Genomic DNA, 20135 nt, shown 5'->3' on the forward strand with positions numbered 1-20135 from the left:
AGTGTGTGTCTAATGAGTTCATGGGTTTAATGGGGGAAGCTTCCACTGATCAGTTATCCTTCTTAAGATTTTACATTTCATGTGCTGTAAAACACAATTTGGAGATACATATTCATACAGGACATGGTGAGAAATTTGTGATGGTGTCCTAGATTTATTAACAATGTATTGTTTTGAAGACTAGATACAAGTGCCACAAATATTCTGGCTGCGGACACAAATAGGATGGAGCAATTTGCATGTTGGCAGCAGTAGGACTGAGGCAGCAGAGAAGTTATTCAGTGCTGTGATTTGCAGAGAATAGAAGGGTATTCAGCCACACATACTGACTCACACTTTCTAATCTCCTGGTGAAATAAACTAAAGCATTTATTTTGTTAATACCAGTTGATGAATTTCATGCATTTGGTCATAAGATTTTGTGAAATTCCATCATAAAACAAAGAAAGCAGTAATACATTTATAATACCTGCTACACAAAGATGAAAAAATACTTTGTCATCTTATAAATTAGATTTGTTCCCTGGAATTTTATTAAGAGTTTAATATAAGATATCCTTTGTCAGCTTTTGATCTTTTAAAACCTTTGGATATTTGTAGAAGAATATTTAATGGAGCATATAGTTTCACTGATATTTAAAATACCTTGGTTTCTTTTCAAAGCTCAAATTTCATTTTTTAATACATAAACAAAATCTTGGGTCTCTTTACTTTAGTTGGAATGTTTCCATCTAAAGGTGAGCTTTCTAACCAAGAGGATCTTGACCCAGATGTTTCTCTGTTGGGTAATCGTCTTTTTGGTCATGGGTATGTGTATGTGTCTGTATGTGTATGCGTTTTAGAGAAGCCAGTTGGTCAGATGTAACAAGAAAATTAACAGAATAATGTCAGGAGATTGAGTTAAGTGCAGAACAAGTGGTAATCACATCACCAGGAAGTTCCCCAGCTTGCATTTTCTTTGTCTGTGGCATCCTCAGCTCAGGCGACACATCTGTCAACATGAAGGTTGGGAGTGGTTGGAGCTGTTCCTTCCAAGAGCTTGTTTCCCTGGATGACTCACTGCTGACCAGAGGGACAGACTAAGAATTCTTTTCAGATGCACTGAGGCTGGACTTGCCATTTTGTGGGGATTTCTAAGCAACCAACTGCAGATATTTCCAAGAAGCATTTACAGAAGGCTGCTCTCTTATTCAAAAGAGTCATGGTTCCTTGTTGAGTGTATAGGGTTCATCATAGCATGCTAAACACCTACTTCTTAGTATGGGGCAGTTTAGTTTTTATTAGCTGTTGATTTTTAGTACACTCTTTCTTATTGTCTATAGTGGCTACCTCTGTATGTTCAGGCTTCCATGGAGCCTGCAGTGGGTAGGAAACCATGGGGGCCAGAGGGGGTGGGAAGGCAAATCAAATATGTGATATATCCTCAGGAACCTTGCGGGATCTTGAGAGAGAGGACACTCTAATAAAGAATAGAATCTGGGGGAGGCCAGTAGGGAGGCTTAGGTGTGGTTCTAGTGTTGTGGCGGAGTAGGATGTACACAGCACTCCTCTCTGGAACATGCAGTGGCTTGGTTCAAAAACTCTCAACTTCAGTAATGAATTAAAGAGCCAGAGTTCAAAATAAAGGAAGATGATTTATTCAGAAAAAGATGGAAAAGAAGATAGCTACTCAGGGGGACTAGGGGGCATCAGAAGTGAATACCTCTGAGCTCTCATTCCCTAGCTCTTTTTACTTAGAACTAGAGGTTTTCCCATCCCCCATGTGGGCACCTGGAAGATATCGCCATCTGATTGGCTCTCTGGCTGTCTCTGATCCTAACCTGGTCACATCTGCCTACCTTCTTTCTGGCTGTATGATTTCTTCCTGATCCTTTGTGATGGGTAAGTGTGTGGGGGAACTTTATAAGAAGGTAGTTAGGCTTAATGATTAAGTAAAGGGGACATGTGTGTATCTGGTGCAATAATATAGTGCTGTTAAAGTGAGAACATACATACATGTGTACATGTGTCACTGTGTGTGTGTTTTACATAGTAAATAAGAGTTTTTGGGTGGCTGCCTGTTATCTCCTTTATCAGGTGGGTGAGAGCTGGCTTTCCTGGTCTTTTCTGTTTCTCACTTCTTCTTGTTTTGTTAACACTTCTTGATAAATTATTATGGTAATTGTGTTACCTGGGGCCTCTCCCATCTCATTTCCCTCCTTTGTCATTCTAATTGCTTTAACTGTAGAATGTATCTGTAGAGTCAGAAGCTGCTTTTAGTAAGTTTCCCTATTAATTTTTAATAAAGCCCATCTTTTCCCTGCCTACAAGCCACCTTTCCCTACACTGGGAAGGTTCATCATCATTATCACCATCATGAACTTCCGTAGCAGCAGCATTCCTTGAGGACAGGGACTGTGTTCATCACTCTATAGGCAGCATCTCAGTTCGTTTTTCTCAGAATCCACTGAGGTCCACACTTTGACTCCATAAATTTCAGGATGAAAACAAACAACATGTTCAAGGTGTTATTCATAGTGGTCAGTGACTGGGCCAGGATCTATTGGCTACCAGAGCACAGGATGTCACCTGGGGCCATTCTGCTGTGACATCTGCTTGGGGACTGGGATGAAGTGGAGAGGGTCAAGTAACAAACCAAACACAGAAAGCAGGTGTGTAAAGGCGTATACATGGGAGAGTGGAAGGGTAAGGGGAATAGGACTTTATTTGGAGTATTTGTAAGGTGAAGAGGCAAAGGAGGCAGGGATAGAACCCTGAATAGATCTGGTTTCCAACTTAGTGGGACCTGACATAAATGCAAGTTGGCTGGTTTAGTATCACTAGAAAACCTCTGAAGAACAGGTGAGTTTCAAGTAGGGGATTTAAACAGTGATAGGCATTCACAAGTGTCTTTCCTTGGCTTTAAAAAAATCCACCCAAGACCTGCAATTTACCATGGTCATTTTTTGCCCCAGCCACAACTTGGCAGCTTTGCTGTCTTAGAATCTTACTGACATTGTGTTGATTTGATAGCAAGCCTTCCCCCATTTTGGAGTCAGCTGCCTCTAAGGAAGACAGAAATAAAATCTTTTTGGGGAGAGAGGCTGGAAGGAAAAGAGACAAAGCTGGCTTATGATAGGCAGTTTAATGGGCAGGTTCCTTTAAATAGTCTTTGACAGCTCTGTTCTTTGTGTTAGGATGTAATTGTTTACCCACAGAAGAGCCTTTTCTAAGTGTTGTTATGTCCTAACGTTGTCTCTATAATCACTTTACAGCACACCTTTGTGTCAGGTGCCAGAAATGCAGGTATGTTGGGCGTATTGTTCTGCCTGATATGAATGCACCTCAGTGACAGGCCCTTCTCTGGCTCACATCCTGACACTGGGGCTTCACGGGCTTTGATCCTTTCTTGACATCCTCATGCTTTCCCCCCATCAAACATGCTGCTCCAGGTTCTGTCACTTCCCAGAGCATCCGGACAGCATGGCACCTTTCATCGGCACCGCGGCTGACCCAGTTTCTGGGAGGAGCAGAGGCTGGGGACAGAGGGCACTTCCTGTGTTTTTATTGGTGGACACACAAGGTTGGAGATGTTGGCCATTTAGGACTGAACAAAGTTCCTGGGGAATTAAGCTCTTTCCTGTCCCCACCTCCTTCCTGAACTTGTAGGCACATGTTACTCCGATCTATGGGCACAGGTGGGCCACAGCTGAAAATGTTTTACTCCCATGTGTCTGGGAACAGGATCCTAGTTCCCTTTTTTGGTATAGTTTGGGTCATTTATTAATACTCTTTTGGGGAAAAAAGTAGAAGAGTAGCCAATAACCAGCTTCTGCGAGATGCCTGCTCTCTGTTGGGTTAGGTTGGGCTCCCGAGTGTCTGCCTCCCAGCTTCTGCAGGTACTGACTTTGCAAATTTGGAAAATCAACTGCCTCTGGAAAAGTGCCTCACTTTCCTTCTCTGTGAAAGGTGGGCTTTAGCTTCACATGTCTCCCGGGTATGGAGAGAATCACAAGGGATGATGGACCTTGGACCTTTCCCTTTGTGCGTGTCTTGGTTACTTTTCTCTCGTTGCTGAGACAAAATACTCAACGCCCAACATGAAGGAAGGAAAGGTTTATTTAGCTTACAGTTTGTGGAGGTTTCAGTCCATACTTGGCTGGCTCCGAGGCAGAAAGTAGCAAACCAACAAGAGCAAAGGGGGGAATGGCAGCCGAACGGCAAAGCAGCCAGAGCAAAACCGGAGGAATGGGGGCAAGCAGCTTCTTTCCCTGCCTTACTTTGTAAACAGGCTACCCCCACCTAAGGGGCGTGTAGCTCTCACATAATCTTTGCCCTCCTCTTCCACAGGCTCAGGATGTATACAAAGTAAGTATCCTGGCTTCCTGCTGAGTCACTTAGCCAAACCTCTAGACTCCCCAAGTTGACACAATGTTTCAACCATAACAGTGCAGGGCACATATAATAAGCATTCAGTAACTGTTAGAGAATTGAACCCTAGTGATAATATTTTGCTGTGGATGTTATTATTACACCCATTTTATAGATAAATGGAGAATGAAAAGTGAGGCGGGTAAGTGATTAGCCTAAGGACACAACATGTAAGTGTCAGAGCTGGGGCTTAAACTCAGCTCTCCTTCAGTCTGTCTAACATATTTTCTTCTACAGAACTTCGTTCCCAGCCTGTAGAATAAACATCATACAAAACCATCTATTACTGGATACTACTTAATGATTTATATGTAGCATCTCTGAGTGGATGCTGCATAAGGCAGTTAATCATTCATAAATTGTTATTTAGTACAGCCTCAGTTTCCCCATCTGTAAAATGAGATGGTTGATCACTGAGGTTGAGGACTACAACCCAGGAGTATGGGGGCCCAGTCTCAGGGGTCCTGGACTCACTAGTTGTGTGCATTTGGATATCTCTGTGAGCTTTGGACTTGTTACCTGTACAGTGAGGGTAATGTTTCTGCATAGTGAAGTTGGAAGATTAGACACATATGAGGAAGGCCCCTGACATAAAGTGGGTGCTTACGCCATGCCAGCTGTCCCTAACATTCTTGTTTCATGTCCATGTCCTGGAAACAAGCCTCCTTACCTTGCTTGTCCTGTCAGGACAAAAGGCATTTCCTTAGTTTTAATGACTCATACTTTGTAAGGTGAGAAGTGTTGTAACATTGGTGCTTTTTAAAAAAAGTACAGAGCTTGATCTGAAGAGCCTGAGTGCAAATCCAGATGCTAGCACTTTCAGCAGGCTACTTCACCTCTCTGTTCTGTGGATTCCTATCTTGTGGGAACTTCCACAGATGCATTGGAACCACTGACTCAGAAGTGAGCACTGCCTTCCTACTTCATAGGGTTACTGTGGGGATTGTAGGGGTTCATTTGCATGAAGTGCCTGGAATAGACCCTGGCCTTTAGTAAGTCCTTGACCCATATTAGCCTCTGTTATTCTAACCTAGTAATGCCCCTTCAGCAGCCAGTGACAAGTGAGAAAAACTGAAGCCCAGAGTTCAGGATATGCCCTGTATTCTGAAGCAGCGTTTGGCTGAGTTCATTGTTCTCTCTGGGGTCCATTTCATAAGCACTAACCACTCGCCGTCTCCTACCTTGGACTCATCCTAGGAATTTCCCTTTCGCCTAGCCACAGAAACACTAACAGAAGGGAAAACAGTCCTGTGCAGGAATTTTGCCTCCCCATTTTTGTCTCTGTCCCCACCCTGTGGGATGGTAGATGTGACCTTTCCCCATCTTTGTGTTCACTTTATTCCCTAGGCTTGGGCAGCTGGACGGCAGCTTCATGAAGCCTGGTTAGAGAAGTCGGAAAGAGTGCAGACCTGGAAGTCTCCCCAGGGTGTTTGAGGGTCTGGCAAGAACTGGTTTTCTCTGTTCTGCTTTCACCCAGGTCCAAGCTGCCTGTGCCCCAGGAGGGAGCTGTTTGCCTAACTTGTTGGCTTCTGGGGCTTAATCTTAGTTCCAACTCCTAGTTTAAAAGTACTTGTCAAAAGTGGAGCAAATGATCCATATAAATATATGCCTGTCTTGATTTGGGTTCTTTGCTACCCAGGGATATGGCAGATATGTGCCCAGGAAGAAGAAATGAGATGAGGATCACGTGTTACTAGGATGAGATGAGGGGAGAGATGCATCATAGAACCACACACACATTCCTCTTGCAACACCCTGGGGTGGAGCTTGGCACTTTGTCTGAAGGCTGCATCTCCTTGCCCTGGAAGACCTTGAGGTGGGGACCCCCTGGTGACTTCGGGTGCTTGGGATAGGCTCAGGAAGTGGTCGGTCAGTAGTTCTAGAAAATATAGTAAAAAGCATCTACTTGGGAAAGTTGTGGTTACTTAAGTCCAATCCCATTGGGGAAGTGGGGTGAGTATTCCAATTAGAACAAGTGAGCGGAGACAGGGAGTGGTATCAAAGATTTCCCAGCCGTCAACCCCTTTTCCCCAACTGGGAGTCGCTGGGAGGCTGTAATGACTTCTCCAGCTTCCTCACCAGCTGCACACTCACAGGTCTCCCACACAGTGCCCCATCTCCTGTTGAGTGATATTGTCCTGCTATCGGATTTCTTTTGACAGCTTTTTGGAACAAGGATTTCATTTGTGTCTGGAAATATCAGCTAGAATTATCTTGTAATTTTCTTCTTCCATTCTACATTGTTCTCCTGTATGAAGCTTGACTTGGTGGAGTCATTATGGGAGGGTCATTCACTATTCGGTGAGATGCTTTCTCCTATTTCAGAGCATGTGGCTTGATCTGTACGTGGCACTTAAAGGGATGGGAAGCAGAAAGCTATCCTTAAGTTTAATGTTTGGATTTGGGAACAGAAGAACTTCTTCAGCCTTGGTTGTAACCTTGAATATGACTAGGCAGTGCTCCAGCCATCACTCTTTAGGCCTTAAAAATAGGAGTTCAGACCCAGTGCCTCTCAGCCACTAGCATAAGGGCCATTTGAGGTGTTTATTTAAAAATGCAGTCCTGCACAAGGCCATATTCAGTACCCTTTCCCCCAACACACACATGCAATCCCCACCCTGGTCATGTAAGTGTGTTTGAGCAAATCATGTTAGCCCTGCAGCTGCTCAGTATGAGCTATCCCAGAACTTGTGGGAACTTCTGTAGTTTCATGGAACCACTAATTAACACATGAGTACTGCCATCCATGTAGCTGTGGGGAAATTCCATGTAGCTGTGTGGGAAGTTTCTGCTTCAGCCCTGAACCCTTTGCCATTCAGCACATGTGCCACATGCCTTTGCATATTCTTCATGGTGGCAAGACCTATTTGACTATTAAACAGCCCACGCTACTGAGAATCATAGCTGATAAGGAAGATCTTTAAACTAATTACTACCATTTGTGGTCACAAGGATAAGGGTGCAAGTAAGATGCAGTGTTTTATGGTGCTTCATATACTGTTCCTGAAGATGGGTATCAAAGAGGAATCCCTACAGTGATTTGAGCTCTTGCAGTATGGTTGTACTTAAGTCTGCAAAACAATCTCTAAATGTTTTGAAAAATCATGTTCATTTACATGAATTCTGCTTTCGTAAAAGAAAATCATCTTCCAGCCATGACTGTCTCATCTGGAAGCACCTTCCCAAAAAGTGACATCTAATTGGAATGCAGGGGAAGATTTCCAACAAATAAACAGCACTGGTCAATAGCTGCTGCATTCTCACCCCTCCCACTGCTGACTGCGAGATATTTGTGGATATCTGTGGAATGTTTATCCCTTCTGATACTGGTACCCTGAGGATTTAGCAACATACGGAACATCAACACCTTTTCCTTGGTTGCTAGAATGCTTAAAAACAACATAGTGGCTATGGAAAGCTGGATTAAAGACTCCACATCAGAGACAGAAAACCTGGTCTCCAAGTTTGGCCTTGCCGCTCACCATGTGCTTGTCTCAAGGCATATCATTTAGTCCTTGAACCCAGAGCAGGCAGCACATCATGCGTATTTAAGAGGCTTCGGGACTTCACAGTACCGCGCACAGATGCTGCCTCATGGGAGGCTTTCAATGAGTGCTGGTTGCCTCTGGATCCTACCAGCTTAATTCATTAAGTAGGTGCTGAATATCTTTGTAGGGAGAGGGGAATGGAGGAAAGGAAGAGGATATACTGTATGCAGAAGACCTAACCTCTGATTTGCAGAAGACATGAATTCAACAAAAGAACACCCAAAGGAAATGAATTAACTGTAAGCAAGCCCCACACTCTCATGTTGCCAGAGAGATGGAAATGAGAATCCAATAGTTCTCACATCCTTCAACAGAGGAGCACATGGGAGTTCCTGGCAGCCACGAATCATTGTAATTATAGATTATTCTTTTCTGTTTAAAAAGCCACCACTTTAAACATAGCTCCCAGCAATTACAAATCAATTATAACCTACAATCAGACCTTTGGTTTTTTTAAGTCTGTGTATTCTCTCAATGTAGTTATAAATCGTACTTGTTTGTTGGAGGCCAGGAGGTCAGTAAGATCATTCAACTAGTGGGTTGAAATGAAGCTAACTGGGAGTAATTATCAATCAGTCCCTCTGAAAGCAAACTGATATTCTCACAAGGAATTATTTGTTATGTTTTCCAGGCAATTTCTTTCCTCACACCGTTGGCTGTTATTTGTGTGGTGAAAATTATCCGGCGAACAGACAAGACTGAAATTAAGGAAGCCTTCTTAGGTGGAGTATTCACAGTTTCTACTTCAGGGGATGGGGCTGAACTTAATTAGATCACATTTTTTTAAAAATTGCAGTTACATCCAACTGGCTTTTCCTTTGGTCAGATTAAGCTCAGGAAAAAACAAAACAAGATTAACCCTAAAGCCTGGGAAGAGTCAATGTACAGTTTATAAAAGGGATTTTCACAGGGCGCCCTGGGTGCTGTCCTTGGTGCTAACGGTTGTGCGTTATCCGTATCAGAAATCTGGGCTGCTGAAGTCTAGTGGTAGGGTGGTGGTCCACTTAGACAAAGCAAATCTAAAATGGTCCCCACTGACTGCCCAGTCTCACGGTAGGATCATACTATGGGCATTGCCGAAATCAATATGTGCTGAGGACAAAAATGGGTAAGATAGGTGTAAACTAGATTAGAAACATATTTCCTAACTTGTCTTCAGTTTGGGAACATTTTGGGAGGTAAACAGTTGTCATTATGTGAAGTGTGCCTGCCTTTGCCACTGATCATAGCTCTACTGTTATAAATTCTTCCCAAGCTGAACCATGTCTGCATGTGACAAGAGTTACGTATTTTAGGATTAAGTGTTTTCTGGCCTATATATCAAATGCTGAGAAAACGATAAGTTCAAGAGATAGCCAACAACATTTACCTATTTAACAACTAAAATAAGCTAATCTATAGCTAAACCTTCATATTTATGATCCTGAAGAAATTTAAATTAGGTTGATTTTTTTGATACCTCACATAAAAGCTAGCCAGATACCCCAAAATTTGTGTTTTGTGTGTTGTGTTTATTCACCATCCAGCACGGTAGTAAATCTAGAAAAAGGAGATTCCTCACTAATGGGTGTGCTTTTTCATTATGCTGAAATGTGGGTATTCCATTTCTAGGTAAGGAATGAGGATTAAGCCATGATCTATGATATGCAGAACAGTCAGGGGGTCTGCCTTCAACAACACAGACATTTTTTACACAACCAGCACTTAGCTCCACTCTCAATTAAAGGAACAGGATAACAGTATCCCTCTCAAATTAGCTCAAATAAATAAAGAATTTAACTACAAGGCTAAAATAACTAACCTCAGAGAAATAGAAGAAGGAAAGAAGAAAGTATGCAGGAGCCTCCTGGTGACTGAGGTGGCGACCTGGGCCATCAAGACAAGAGACTCCTCTCAGCTTATGATCACCTCTGCCTGAAATATGCCTTCCCTCTTTCCCTCCCAACCCCAGCCTCACACTCCTGTCTGCACTTACTTCATCTCTCCTGCCTCATAACTTCAGTTTGTATGAGGCTTGCACTTGCAGTGATGTTGCTTCTGCCCCGTGTCTGTCTGGTTGTGCAGCTTTAGTGTCCACCACTGATGTTCCCTGTATTTCTTGGTCTAGACTCCCTAGATAGACTTGGACTCAACTCATTTTGTAGTCAGAACACCAAGTAATGAGTCACTGGCCAGGCTGGGGTTGCCCTCTCTCTGGTAGGTTGGGAGTTTGATCACATGGCCTTGGTCCCTTCAACTGAGGAAGCAGAAAGGTCATTTTTCCCCCCAAGGGCACAAGTGCAGTTCCACATATGGCTCAAGTGGCCAGGCAGTGTTTGGATGAATAATACTGTGGTCCCCAAGCATCCTCCAAGTTGGCCTAGAAATCCCAGGATATACTCTTGATCCTTTTGTTCCCCTGGCACAAAGTCTTGAGATAAATAACAGTGGATAAGAACTGTCTTTTGTGGTTGTTTTTATAATTTACTGCTGGCTTTTGGAGTTGGGCTGTTGTGATGGCAGTAAGTAGCTCACAGTTACCTTTTCTAGACATTTTCATTCTCAGCTAAATCTCCCTTAGGGTGACATTTCAAAATTGAACACTGTACTCTGCTTCCTACATGTTAACCAAGAAGGTGGAATTATTGAATGCTCTGTTTGCCTAAATAAATGAGAGTCTGCCCTGTAGAAATGATGAAGAGCCGATTGTGCATGGGGTTTTAAAACAGTCGCTGCTTTTAGGTTTTAAAACAATCACTGCTTTTAATAAGGCTTGAAAGTAGGGGTTGGAGAAATGATCTGAAAACTAGGTGTTTGTTAATGTCTGGAATTGAGCACTATCACAGTATGAGGTGTTAGGTTCTTGGGTGTCTTCTTTAACTAGGTAATACACTTCCAGACATGGGCCCTAGTTGCTCCCATTCTCTGTATATGCACAGTGGTCACATGCATGCATTTAGAGCTGGATGTGGAGAGTGAGCTTTGCCCCATCTAGCATGGAGTTTTTAGGAATTCACGCTGCAGAGCACCCAAGACTATAAAGAGAACCTTGTTCTGGGAGTGCTGTGATGCTGAATTTCCCATAACAAAAGACGCAAGAAAAAACCCCTAAGCCTCTAGAATGCTTCTAACCAGTATGAGCCCCTTGCAAGTCAACTTGTAGTAATTATTGCTTTGAATCTCTTTATTAGACACAATCTAGTTTATATTCCTGGTCCCTCTTTCAAACAGTGTTGTGGGATGCAGTGAAAACAGCCTATGAGACAGACCCATTAGGTTACTGTTAACCAACAAGCACTCCTGATTGGAACCATTAATTTCACTTCTTGTCCAGCCCATCAATAGTGTAATCTGTGCCTGGCAAGCGCAAGGTTGTGAGTTCGGTTCCCGGTACCGGAGAAAAACCAAAAAAAAAAAAAAAAAAAAAATAGTGTAATCTGACCATAGCCTGCTCTCTAATATTGTGAAGCGTCCCTGTGTTGGTCTCCTGCGGGTTGTGCTGTTCAGGTGAAAATATTAATCAACTCAGTGTACTTCCAGAGTGCAGGATGGCTTCTACACTAAATATCATCACTTCAGTTTCCCATCCTCTCTCTCCTTAGGGCATTTAAATCAGAGAACTGGTTGTATCACATCCACAAATTTTTTTGTTCAACTACTTTAAACTTTTTGAAAAACTACTCTGTGTTGAGATAGCCCTCCAAACTCAGAGGTTAGAGGAGTATGTAGTGTTCTGGGTAGATGGAGCTGTGTATAAAGTCCACCAAGATGTATAGAGGCCTGGGAGATCAGCTACAGATGCTTGCTCTGATAGAGTTTATCTCTGCAAAGGCCATACTTTAATCAGGATAAGAACGAACTCCACCTTTCTGAGAAAACACAGCAACATGCCTGCCAGGTGAGCCCTAACAGGTAAAAGACCATCATCATTTCCTTGTGATCTCACAGCTCTCAGTTTGTGAGAGAGAGGGAAGCTCATGTTTTTCGAAGAAAGTGCTTGTGTGTGCAGGATACAAGTATAGCAGATCTTCCTTTGTCCGCAACACTTGGTCCAACTTATACACCCTGATTGCGTGCTCTGGGTTTTCACTACAGTGTTCTGGTGCTGACTCATGCTCTGCTTTCCAGCTATGGCCTGTCCTTCCTTTGCCACCCCACTTGAATACAGCTCATGACCCATCTCCACTCAGACTATTGATTTCCTTTGACAAACGTGTCCCTCCCATTTTGTCTGCTTGTTAAAGCAGGTGGTTCTGTCCCAGTTCCAGTAGTATATGTCCTTGGTGACTGTGCAGGCCACACTCCACAGTACTTTTTTCTTGATAGAATAACACATTTGTCTCCCTTGATGGCTGTGAATTGCTCCAGGCAGCTTCTTCCCAAAAATGCCCCAGCATTGCTTTCTTCTTACATAAATCTCAGCACTGAGTAGTTAATATTTGCCAATGGGAAATGGTAGCTCACATGCTATATTATTCAACAAAGCAGTGGAATAGGGCATCAAAAGGTTTTTATTGCTTATGTAAGGCATTTGACCCTCATCACATTGAGGGTAAGGCCTGTGCCTTGGTGCACTCTTGATAAACCACAAGAGAGGGGTGCACAGTTTTTCTAGGGCAAGCTCTGTGATTCATGCCGCCTGCACCCTTTGGATGATCTGGAGTTCATCTGGCCAAGTCTATCCAGGTGGCTTGGAGAAGGGCTCTGTGCTGTGCATTTTTAAAAAATGTATTGCAGAGTACTAGCTATTTTAAATGACAAAAAGCACTACCTTGGCAAACCTCCTCAAAGCACAGGGAGGCATATGGAGTTTTCCCCTTTTCAAAAAGAGTGATTTATTGGTAACAAATAGACAGCTGTGAGCAGGTGATGGGTCAACAATGACACAGTGGCTTGGTGGGGTTGTCCTATTTCACAGTAGGCCTCCAACAGCTGCTCTGATTAGAGTGATATCTAAGAAGGTTGTCAGGAGGAAATAAAAATAGTTGTCTTTTGCTACCAGTAAAACAAATTCTATATGCTGCCATATTAAATCTGTTCATATCAGACCAGAAAGTGACAGATGGACTCCTCTGTGATGTTGAAACTTTCTGTCAAGGAAGAGAAAGAAATTTCATGTCATGGTGGCCTAGAAATTTGTGAATCACTCTTTAAAGTCCTGCCCTGATTATATTTTGCTCTAACAACAAAGTTTCTGTTTTTATAGTAGTGGTTCGTATCTCTATGGTAATAAATTAAAAAGTATTACAACAAAACAATGGTAATGATGATGGTGATCATGGTGATGATGATGATAATGGTGCTCGTGGTAATGGTGATGATGGTGGTGATGATGGTGATGGTGATGGCGCTGATGATAATGATAGTGATATGATGATTTGGATTTGAGAGCCAGCTGGTTATTTTTCTATTGGTTTTGTTTTGTAGCTGTATCCTTGGCTCTTGCCTTGAATGGAGTCTGCACAAACACTATTAAGTTAATAGTGGGAAGGTAAGTTTCAAAAAGAAACAAATGGTGACTTAGAACAAGTGGTGATAATCAAGGTCATCTATATAGGAACCATGGCTTGAGAACATTGGATAGGACAAACTTGAGCTCTTTTAGTCTGTCTTTAAATTGTTTCCATCTACGGTTTTTGTCTTCATCACAGATCTTTTCTTTTCTTTGAGTTGTGAACTGTTTCAGAAAGTAGGAGATCAATAGTAAGAAAATGTCCACTGAGTGTACATTTTTGTGGGCCAGTAACTGCCTTGGGCATTTTGAGGGCCACCCACTGCTATGTCAGGACTATGCCAGATACTCACTCACTTGTCGGCTTTGCTTCTAATAAATACAGTTATTTTTTATTGTTCTTTTTGGGATGAGATATATGGGGCATCTGAGGTTGGGTTTACAGAACATTTTTCTCATCACTCCTAAGAAATGACGTCTGCTGTCAATTTGTTTTTCTTTTTTCTATAATTAGTAGTAGAGAGTTTGTCTCTGTAGAGATTAGAAGTCCTGAGGCCTCAGTTTAATACCAAATTTGGACCCTGAATATTTATGTAAATGGCGAGTGATATTGCCCTCTTACAACCTCAGTGTTAACTGATTATTGGCTTCAGGGAGGCTGCTGGCCCAGCACAGAGCGGGTGGAAGGTGCATAAAATATCTCAGAGCTGGGGGTGGGGAGTGGGGGTGGGGCAGCAAGGTAGTGTATGTGAACTGTAACCCAATGTGCAAAGAAGGAGTGCTACATTTGCAGCATTAGCACATCCTCCATCATGGTAGGTACTCAGAAAATATTAGTTGGATTACTGTAAAGTGCTGGACCATCACATATCCTCATATGAAAGTGAGGTGAAGTGCTTAGGCATAAGATCCAATTGCTGGGGTTCAGAGCTTTCAGGTTATGTGTAACCTTGTGCAAGAGTTTTATCTTCCTAAGCCTTCAGTTTTTGCACCTGTAAAATGAAGAAATTTCCGGGGTCAGACTCAGAATTCTCATGAGTCACAAAGTATGATGAACTGGCAGTGCTTCTCACTGTGTGTAGAACCCAGGGAGTGCTTAGGAATATTAGTTGTGGTTGTTGCAAAGTCTCAGCTTCAGAGTCAGGACTCCCTTCTACCCTCTGAAGGCCTCTTTCCCATTCCTTAGACTAGAGTAGCCAACCTCGGTCATTGAGTTCTGTGTGCACCTGAGCTTCTAAGTCTTGTCAGAGAGGTTAAGTGGGACCTGCTGTTGAGCACTAAAATTAAGCACATAGAAATGAATACTTGGCATCTTGGATTCTAGAAGCAGTCTCTGGATTGGTGGTATGGTAGCTCATGGCAGGAAGTACCTTTTATTCCATTTACATTGGGTTCAGGTTCGTCTTCTGTCATGTCACTTAATACTCAAGACCTCATATGTGGATAGATATTCACTGATTTCTGCCTTTTTCAGAGGTGGAAACTGAGGTTGGGAGAGGCTGAGTGACTTTCCTTGAGTCACAGAACTAGTAAGTGGTGAGCAAGAATTCCAGTTCAGTTCTCTCCAACCCCAAAGCCCGAGCTTCCCCAGCCAACATGTCTAGAGTGTTCTGTGGGGAGCTCAATGTAAATAGCAGAGTTGGCTTGAGGAGGGATTGGGGCCATGGGGGGTGGAGTCAGCTTGGGGCTTGTTTGTGATGGCAGCATTTTATATTGAAAATGTCCATGGTGTTTTTTGTAGACCTCGCCCCGATTTCTTTTACCGCTGCTTTCCAGATGGAGTGATGAACTCGGAAATGCACTGCACAGGTGACCCTGACCTGGTGTCGGAGGGCCGCAAAAGCTTCCCCAGCATACATTCCTCGTGTAAGTTCATGGCTGGAACACTCTTTAGTTCCCCCGCTCACATTTCCCAGTCATTGTCTGGAGAGGTTGAGATGGGTAGAAAAGCACTGGTACATGAATGCTAAGCACAGTTCATTTTTCTTCACTGTGGGGGTGGTTGGCTTAGAAACAAGGTGTTCAACAGGAAGTTAATAAGCTGCAGATGATGCTTCAGAGTTTACAAAGTTCTGCACGTGTTGCTTCTATGACCTGGACAAGGTATGACATGTGACACTTTTCCCCTTGGCAATGAGATTCAGAAACCTGATAACGCCAGGGATTTTGCCGTATTCTCTGGGATTTGACAGTTTTCAGCTCAGTGTTATCTAGTTTATTTCTTCAATTCTTACATTGTGTGTATACACACATACAGCATATATATGTACACATATATTCATAATGCTTATTCAGATACTTGCACATAGATGCATGTGTGTGTGTACGCACACACACACACACACACCAGTGTATAGCTTGTGTGAGCTTGGGCCAGATTTATAGCATGACTAAATAATTCCAACCAGGAGCAGTGCAGCATACTAGAAAGAACACAGGTCTTTGAATTGTGGCAAATCCTGATTCTGTCTGATCTTAGCTCTGTGATGTAACCTTTCAGAGTCTCCATCCCTGCTGTGTGAATTGGGAATAAGAATATCTCCATTACTGATTGGAGTAAGGATTGCAATAACTAGTATTGATCACTAACACTTCTGGACCTCCTTCCATGGTCACTGCATAGGTGAACACTCTTTACCTAACCCACACAATAAATTTAGCCCACATAAAGCACTTAGAATCACAACTTCAGACAAAGAGTAACTATCCTTATTATTATTTACTGCTAGAGCTGACATTTCCAGAATATCGTGACTTATGTCTGCATTCATTTTATCAATATTTATTAAATGGCTTAGGTGTCAGGTGTGGTGCCAGGCATTAGGGTCACAAAGATAAATCTGATGCAGCTCATGCCTTGGGGAACTCATAGTTTGTTCCATACTGCATATTAAGTTGGACGGTTGGGGAACTGTGAACGACTGCTTGAAATGGGACAGGCTTTCTTATGATGTGGAGTCCTTGCTTCCCCACAGCTGTGATCACCACTTACCTTGGATAGGTCTTCTATCTTAATCTTTTGTTTTATTCCCCCTAAACACCATACCCAAGACACACTGTTAGTGACTGGTCTGAGAAATGACAGAATGCTTTTTCCTATGGAGTGGTTTTGGACATTTTACTCAGAATCCCTGGAAACTATTGTCTGTCAACAAGGTGCAGGGGTGCCAGGCACTTTGAATGAATCGCCGTCAATCTACACCATTACCTCCAAGACTGGGGTCATTCCTGTTCCACACACAAGGGCTGTGGAGCTCAGGTAGCCACAATTACTTGTCGGAGGACAACAGCCTCTGACATGGGGGTGCCGTGGGCCTTTGATGAAGTATTCACTGCTCATATTAATTTAAATAAATAACTCATTTTTTTACTCTGGTTTTTAGAGACTACAGTAGGTTACATTCTACTCCCTCTCAGAAAAAGTATGTCTAAGTCCTAGCCTCTGGAACCTGTAAATCACTTTATTCTGCAATAAAAATTAGTTAGTAATAATGTATTATATACTGGACATTTGATGAGTGTAATTTCAGGGGTCCTCATACCCTCCCCATACACACATACACACATATACATGATAACTGAGATAGGTATGTTAATTTGACTGTAATAATCATTTCAGTATGTATATTTTTACTTTTTTAAAACATTGTTTTATCTGTGGGGCTGAAGAAACAGAATCACAAGTTTAAGCAAATTAGTATTTAATGAGACCCTAGCTCAGAAAAAGAGAGAAATTAAAGAAGGATTGGGGACTTACCTCAGTGCAAAGGCCCTGTGTTCAATTCTTGGTACCACAAAAAACAAACAAAAAAAACCCCACCATTTTATATGGCAGAAAAAAAGGAAAGAAAGAGAGAAAAGGAAGGAAGGAAGGAAGAAAAAAGAAGGAAGAAAGAGAGAAAGAAACAAAGAAAAGAAAGAACAGAGTTTCTGCAAATGTAACTAAGGATCTTGAGGTCATTTTGGATGTAGGACGGGCCCTAAGCCTGATGACAGCTTCCCTTGTCAGAGAAGTACAGGGGGAGCTGTGAGATAGAGACACTGGCAGAAGGGCGAATGAAGACACTGGCAGGTGAGAGTGGTGCGGCCTTGAGCCAGGTGATGCCCATAGCCACCAGAACTGGAAGAGGCAGGAGCAGTTCTTCCCCAGAGCATTTAGAAGGATCATGGCCTGGATGACACACTGGTTTTAGACGTCCTGGTCTCCAGAACTGTGAACAATGATGCCTGTTGCTTTAAACCACCTAGTTTGTATGAATTTTCCATTCTGCAGCTGCCCTAGGCAACAAATGCAGAGATTCATATCAAAAGGATGGAAGGGGTTTGACTTTAGAGTCATGAAATAGATTGAGGGAAATCGTGTCACTGTGAATATGCTGCTTTAAAGTATCCACTGAGAGTGCTGTAGCAAGGGGCATGACAAGGTATGAAGATGTGGGGCTCAGGTTTCTTCTGGTGTCCTTCCTGTCCCTTGGGGCCTAACAGCCATCTGGAATTGCTTCCTTCCCAATTCTTTTTTCTTTTCTCTATGAAATCACAGTTTGAGTATCTGTTTTGGAGGCATAGTAGGTACTGTACCAGCTGGAGGTGTTGCACTGACTTATTGTGTCTTTATTCAGGGATTCCCAAGATGCCACTGTGTCTGGGAACCTGGAATAATCATCACCTGAGTTCAGCTTCATCTGCTCACTCAAATCCTCTATTTTTGGTTTTTGTTCTCACTTACTTTTTTAGGATGTATTCTGTCCTCCTAAAGACTTGAGGCTGAATTTTAAGGGGCTTCAAAAACTAAAAGCACTAACAAGTTAAAGCCCTTTCATATGACAAGAAAACCTGAATCCTGGCTTTCTAAATGGTTAACTGAGGACTAGTCGGTTTATTGTTTGCTGTTGAATATGAACTTGGGCAAGACTAGCTCTCCTGTGAATACCTAATGCAGAGAGATGGCTGGATCTCAGAGATCACTGGCCAGCCATGACAAAAATGTTTGCTTTAGATGCACATTTTCTCTTTCAGTCATGAAAAAACCTTTTCTCACAGGGCTTCCCATTGGCTGCCCTGTCAAATGTGTGACTGATGTTGATCTGTGCTGGACAGGCTTTTTGGCAGAGGCAGTTCCTGTGTTTTGCTTCAGATGCTACTTAAAACATTGTGGATTTTTACTAGTTGGCAGATGCAGAATCCTACCCAGCCTCTAAGCATTGACCGTGGTGTTTTTATCTGCTCTCTTTCTCCTATTTATGACAGGGCAGTGACTGGTTTGAAGTGAGCTGCTGTATCCAGTTTAAAAAGCTATCAGTTCTGTTTTGTGGCTTCCTTATTGTAGCTTACAGGAGGCTTTGTGATTCCTATGACTTGTTGCTCCTCAAAGGAGATGACCTTGGTGGACACTCATTTTGTTACACAAACTCTGTCTTCTTTAAGAAAAAAAAAAAAATCAATTTTTTAGGTTGCATTTGAGTGACTTGCAGAGGTGTTCGGAACTAAGGGATTTATCTCCCAGCCTAGGGAGATGTGGGTTTTGTTTCTCTCTGTTCACGGATAATTGGATCCTGCAAGATAGTCCGTATCTTCCTACTATCTGGTAGAACAGTTGGTTTTCTTGGAACTTTAAGAACAAACATTGATTTCTTTTGGAAATAAAGGATCTTATTCTTATTCTATCATAAGCAGCCAAACAACTCTAGCCTGGAGTACTTATGAGGCCTTTTCTCTGCAAGTAGCACACCCATACAGCAGCACTTTCAGAACTTGCTCTGCGAAGCATTGGAAACCCTCCTTGACTAGAAGGTCAGAGGTCACTTTCAAAGAGCAAATGGTTTCCTTCCAACCTGGGAGAAGCCTTGAATTTAAAGAGGAGATAGGCAGTGCATCTTCCCCCAGGGCCTGAATGGAGGGCTATTCTGAACAGAGAATTGTCTCTCATAGTATAATCTCAACTTCTGACTGGGGATTGATTCAGCTTCCAGAAAGAAGGTAAATTTAAGAAAGAAAAGTAGGAGAAAATGAATTAATGCCAAGTTAAGCTGTTGGAAAACATCTGTCCTGTAAAAATGTTGGGAATGAAGAAAGCAACAGGCTTCTTGGGTGTCATCACATGACAGCACGAGGACCACATCTGGGGCCTGTGTGTGTCTATAAGTTAAGTTTTTCTGGATTGCAGAGATGCCTGTTCATTTACATATTGTCTGTGTTTGCTTTCACTGTACAGTGACAGAGTTGAGTAGCTGCCAGAGAGACTTATGGCCCACAAAATTGAAAATACTTATTATCTGGGCCTTTATAGAGAAAGTTCACCAACCCTGCTGCCCACCATGCTGCAAACTAGTAGAATTAGAAAGCATTACCAAAACCAAACCAATGTACTACATTGGGAATGTGGCTGTTTCATTTTTAAACAAATCCACTATAACATAGAAAGGGGCAGCTGTTGCTCAAGGGGTTCATTATTTAAATAGCAGAGAAAGTCTAAAAGATATGTCCGGCTGATGAAGGTTCAGCAGATTCTCCTGAGGCCTTAGTGTTTAGTAGGTCCTGGTCTAGCCGTGTGGGAAAGGGACAAAGGTGCATTAGGGCCTACATTTTTTTTTGAGGTTGAGAGCAAACACCAATCACTAGAAAACCATGTTCTGGGACCAAGGACCTGAAAACGCGCTGCGGGTCACAGGGACAGCTGCCAGGAATAAAAAAGGACTTTTCTCTTATAGATGTCCACCAAAGACTGCATAGGAGTTATATGTTTTGGG

General features: G+C 42.6%; 1 protein-coding gene across 1 annotated transcript in view; it reads left to right on the forward strand.

Moving 5' to 3' along the window:
* The window catches only part of Ppapdc1a (phosphatidic acid phosphatase type 2 domain containing 1A), a 130063-nt gene that overhangs the window by 46202 nt on the left and 63726 nt on the right, over positions 1-20135 (forward strand). The window contains exons 3-5 of the mRNA XM_005412174.2: positions 8590-8680; positions 13365-13428; positions 15131-15255. Of these exons, the coding sequence (XP_005412231.1) occupies positions 8590-8680; positions 13365-13428; positions 15131-15255 (280 nt within the window). The remainder of the gene's footprint in view (positions 1-8589; positions 8681-13364; positions 13429-15130; positions 15256-20135) is intronic.

Source organism: Chinchilla lanigera, unplaced genomic scaffold (assembly GCF_000276665.1).
Source record: "Chinchilla lanigera isolate Chin_1 unplaced genomic scaffold, ChiLan1.0 scaffold00150, whole genome shotgun sequence".
In the NCBI taxonomy this organism is placed as follows: domain Eukaryota; kingdom Metazoa; phylum Chordata; class Mammalia; order Rodentia; family Chinchillidae; genus Chinchilla; species Chinchilla lanigera.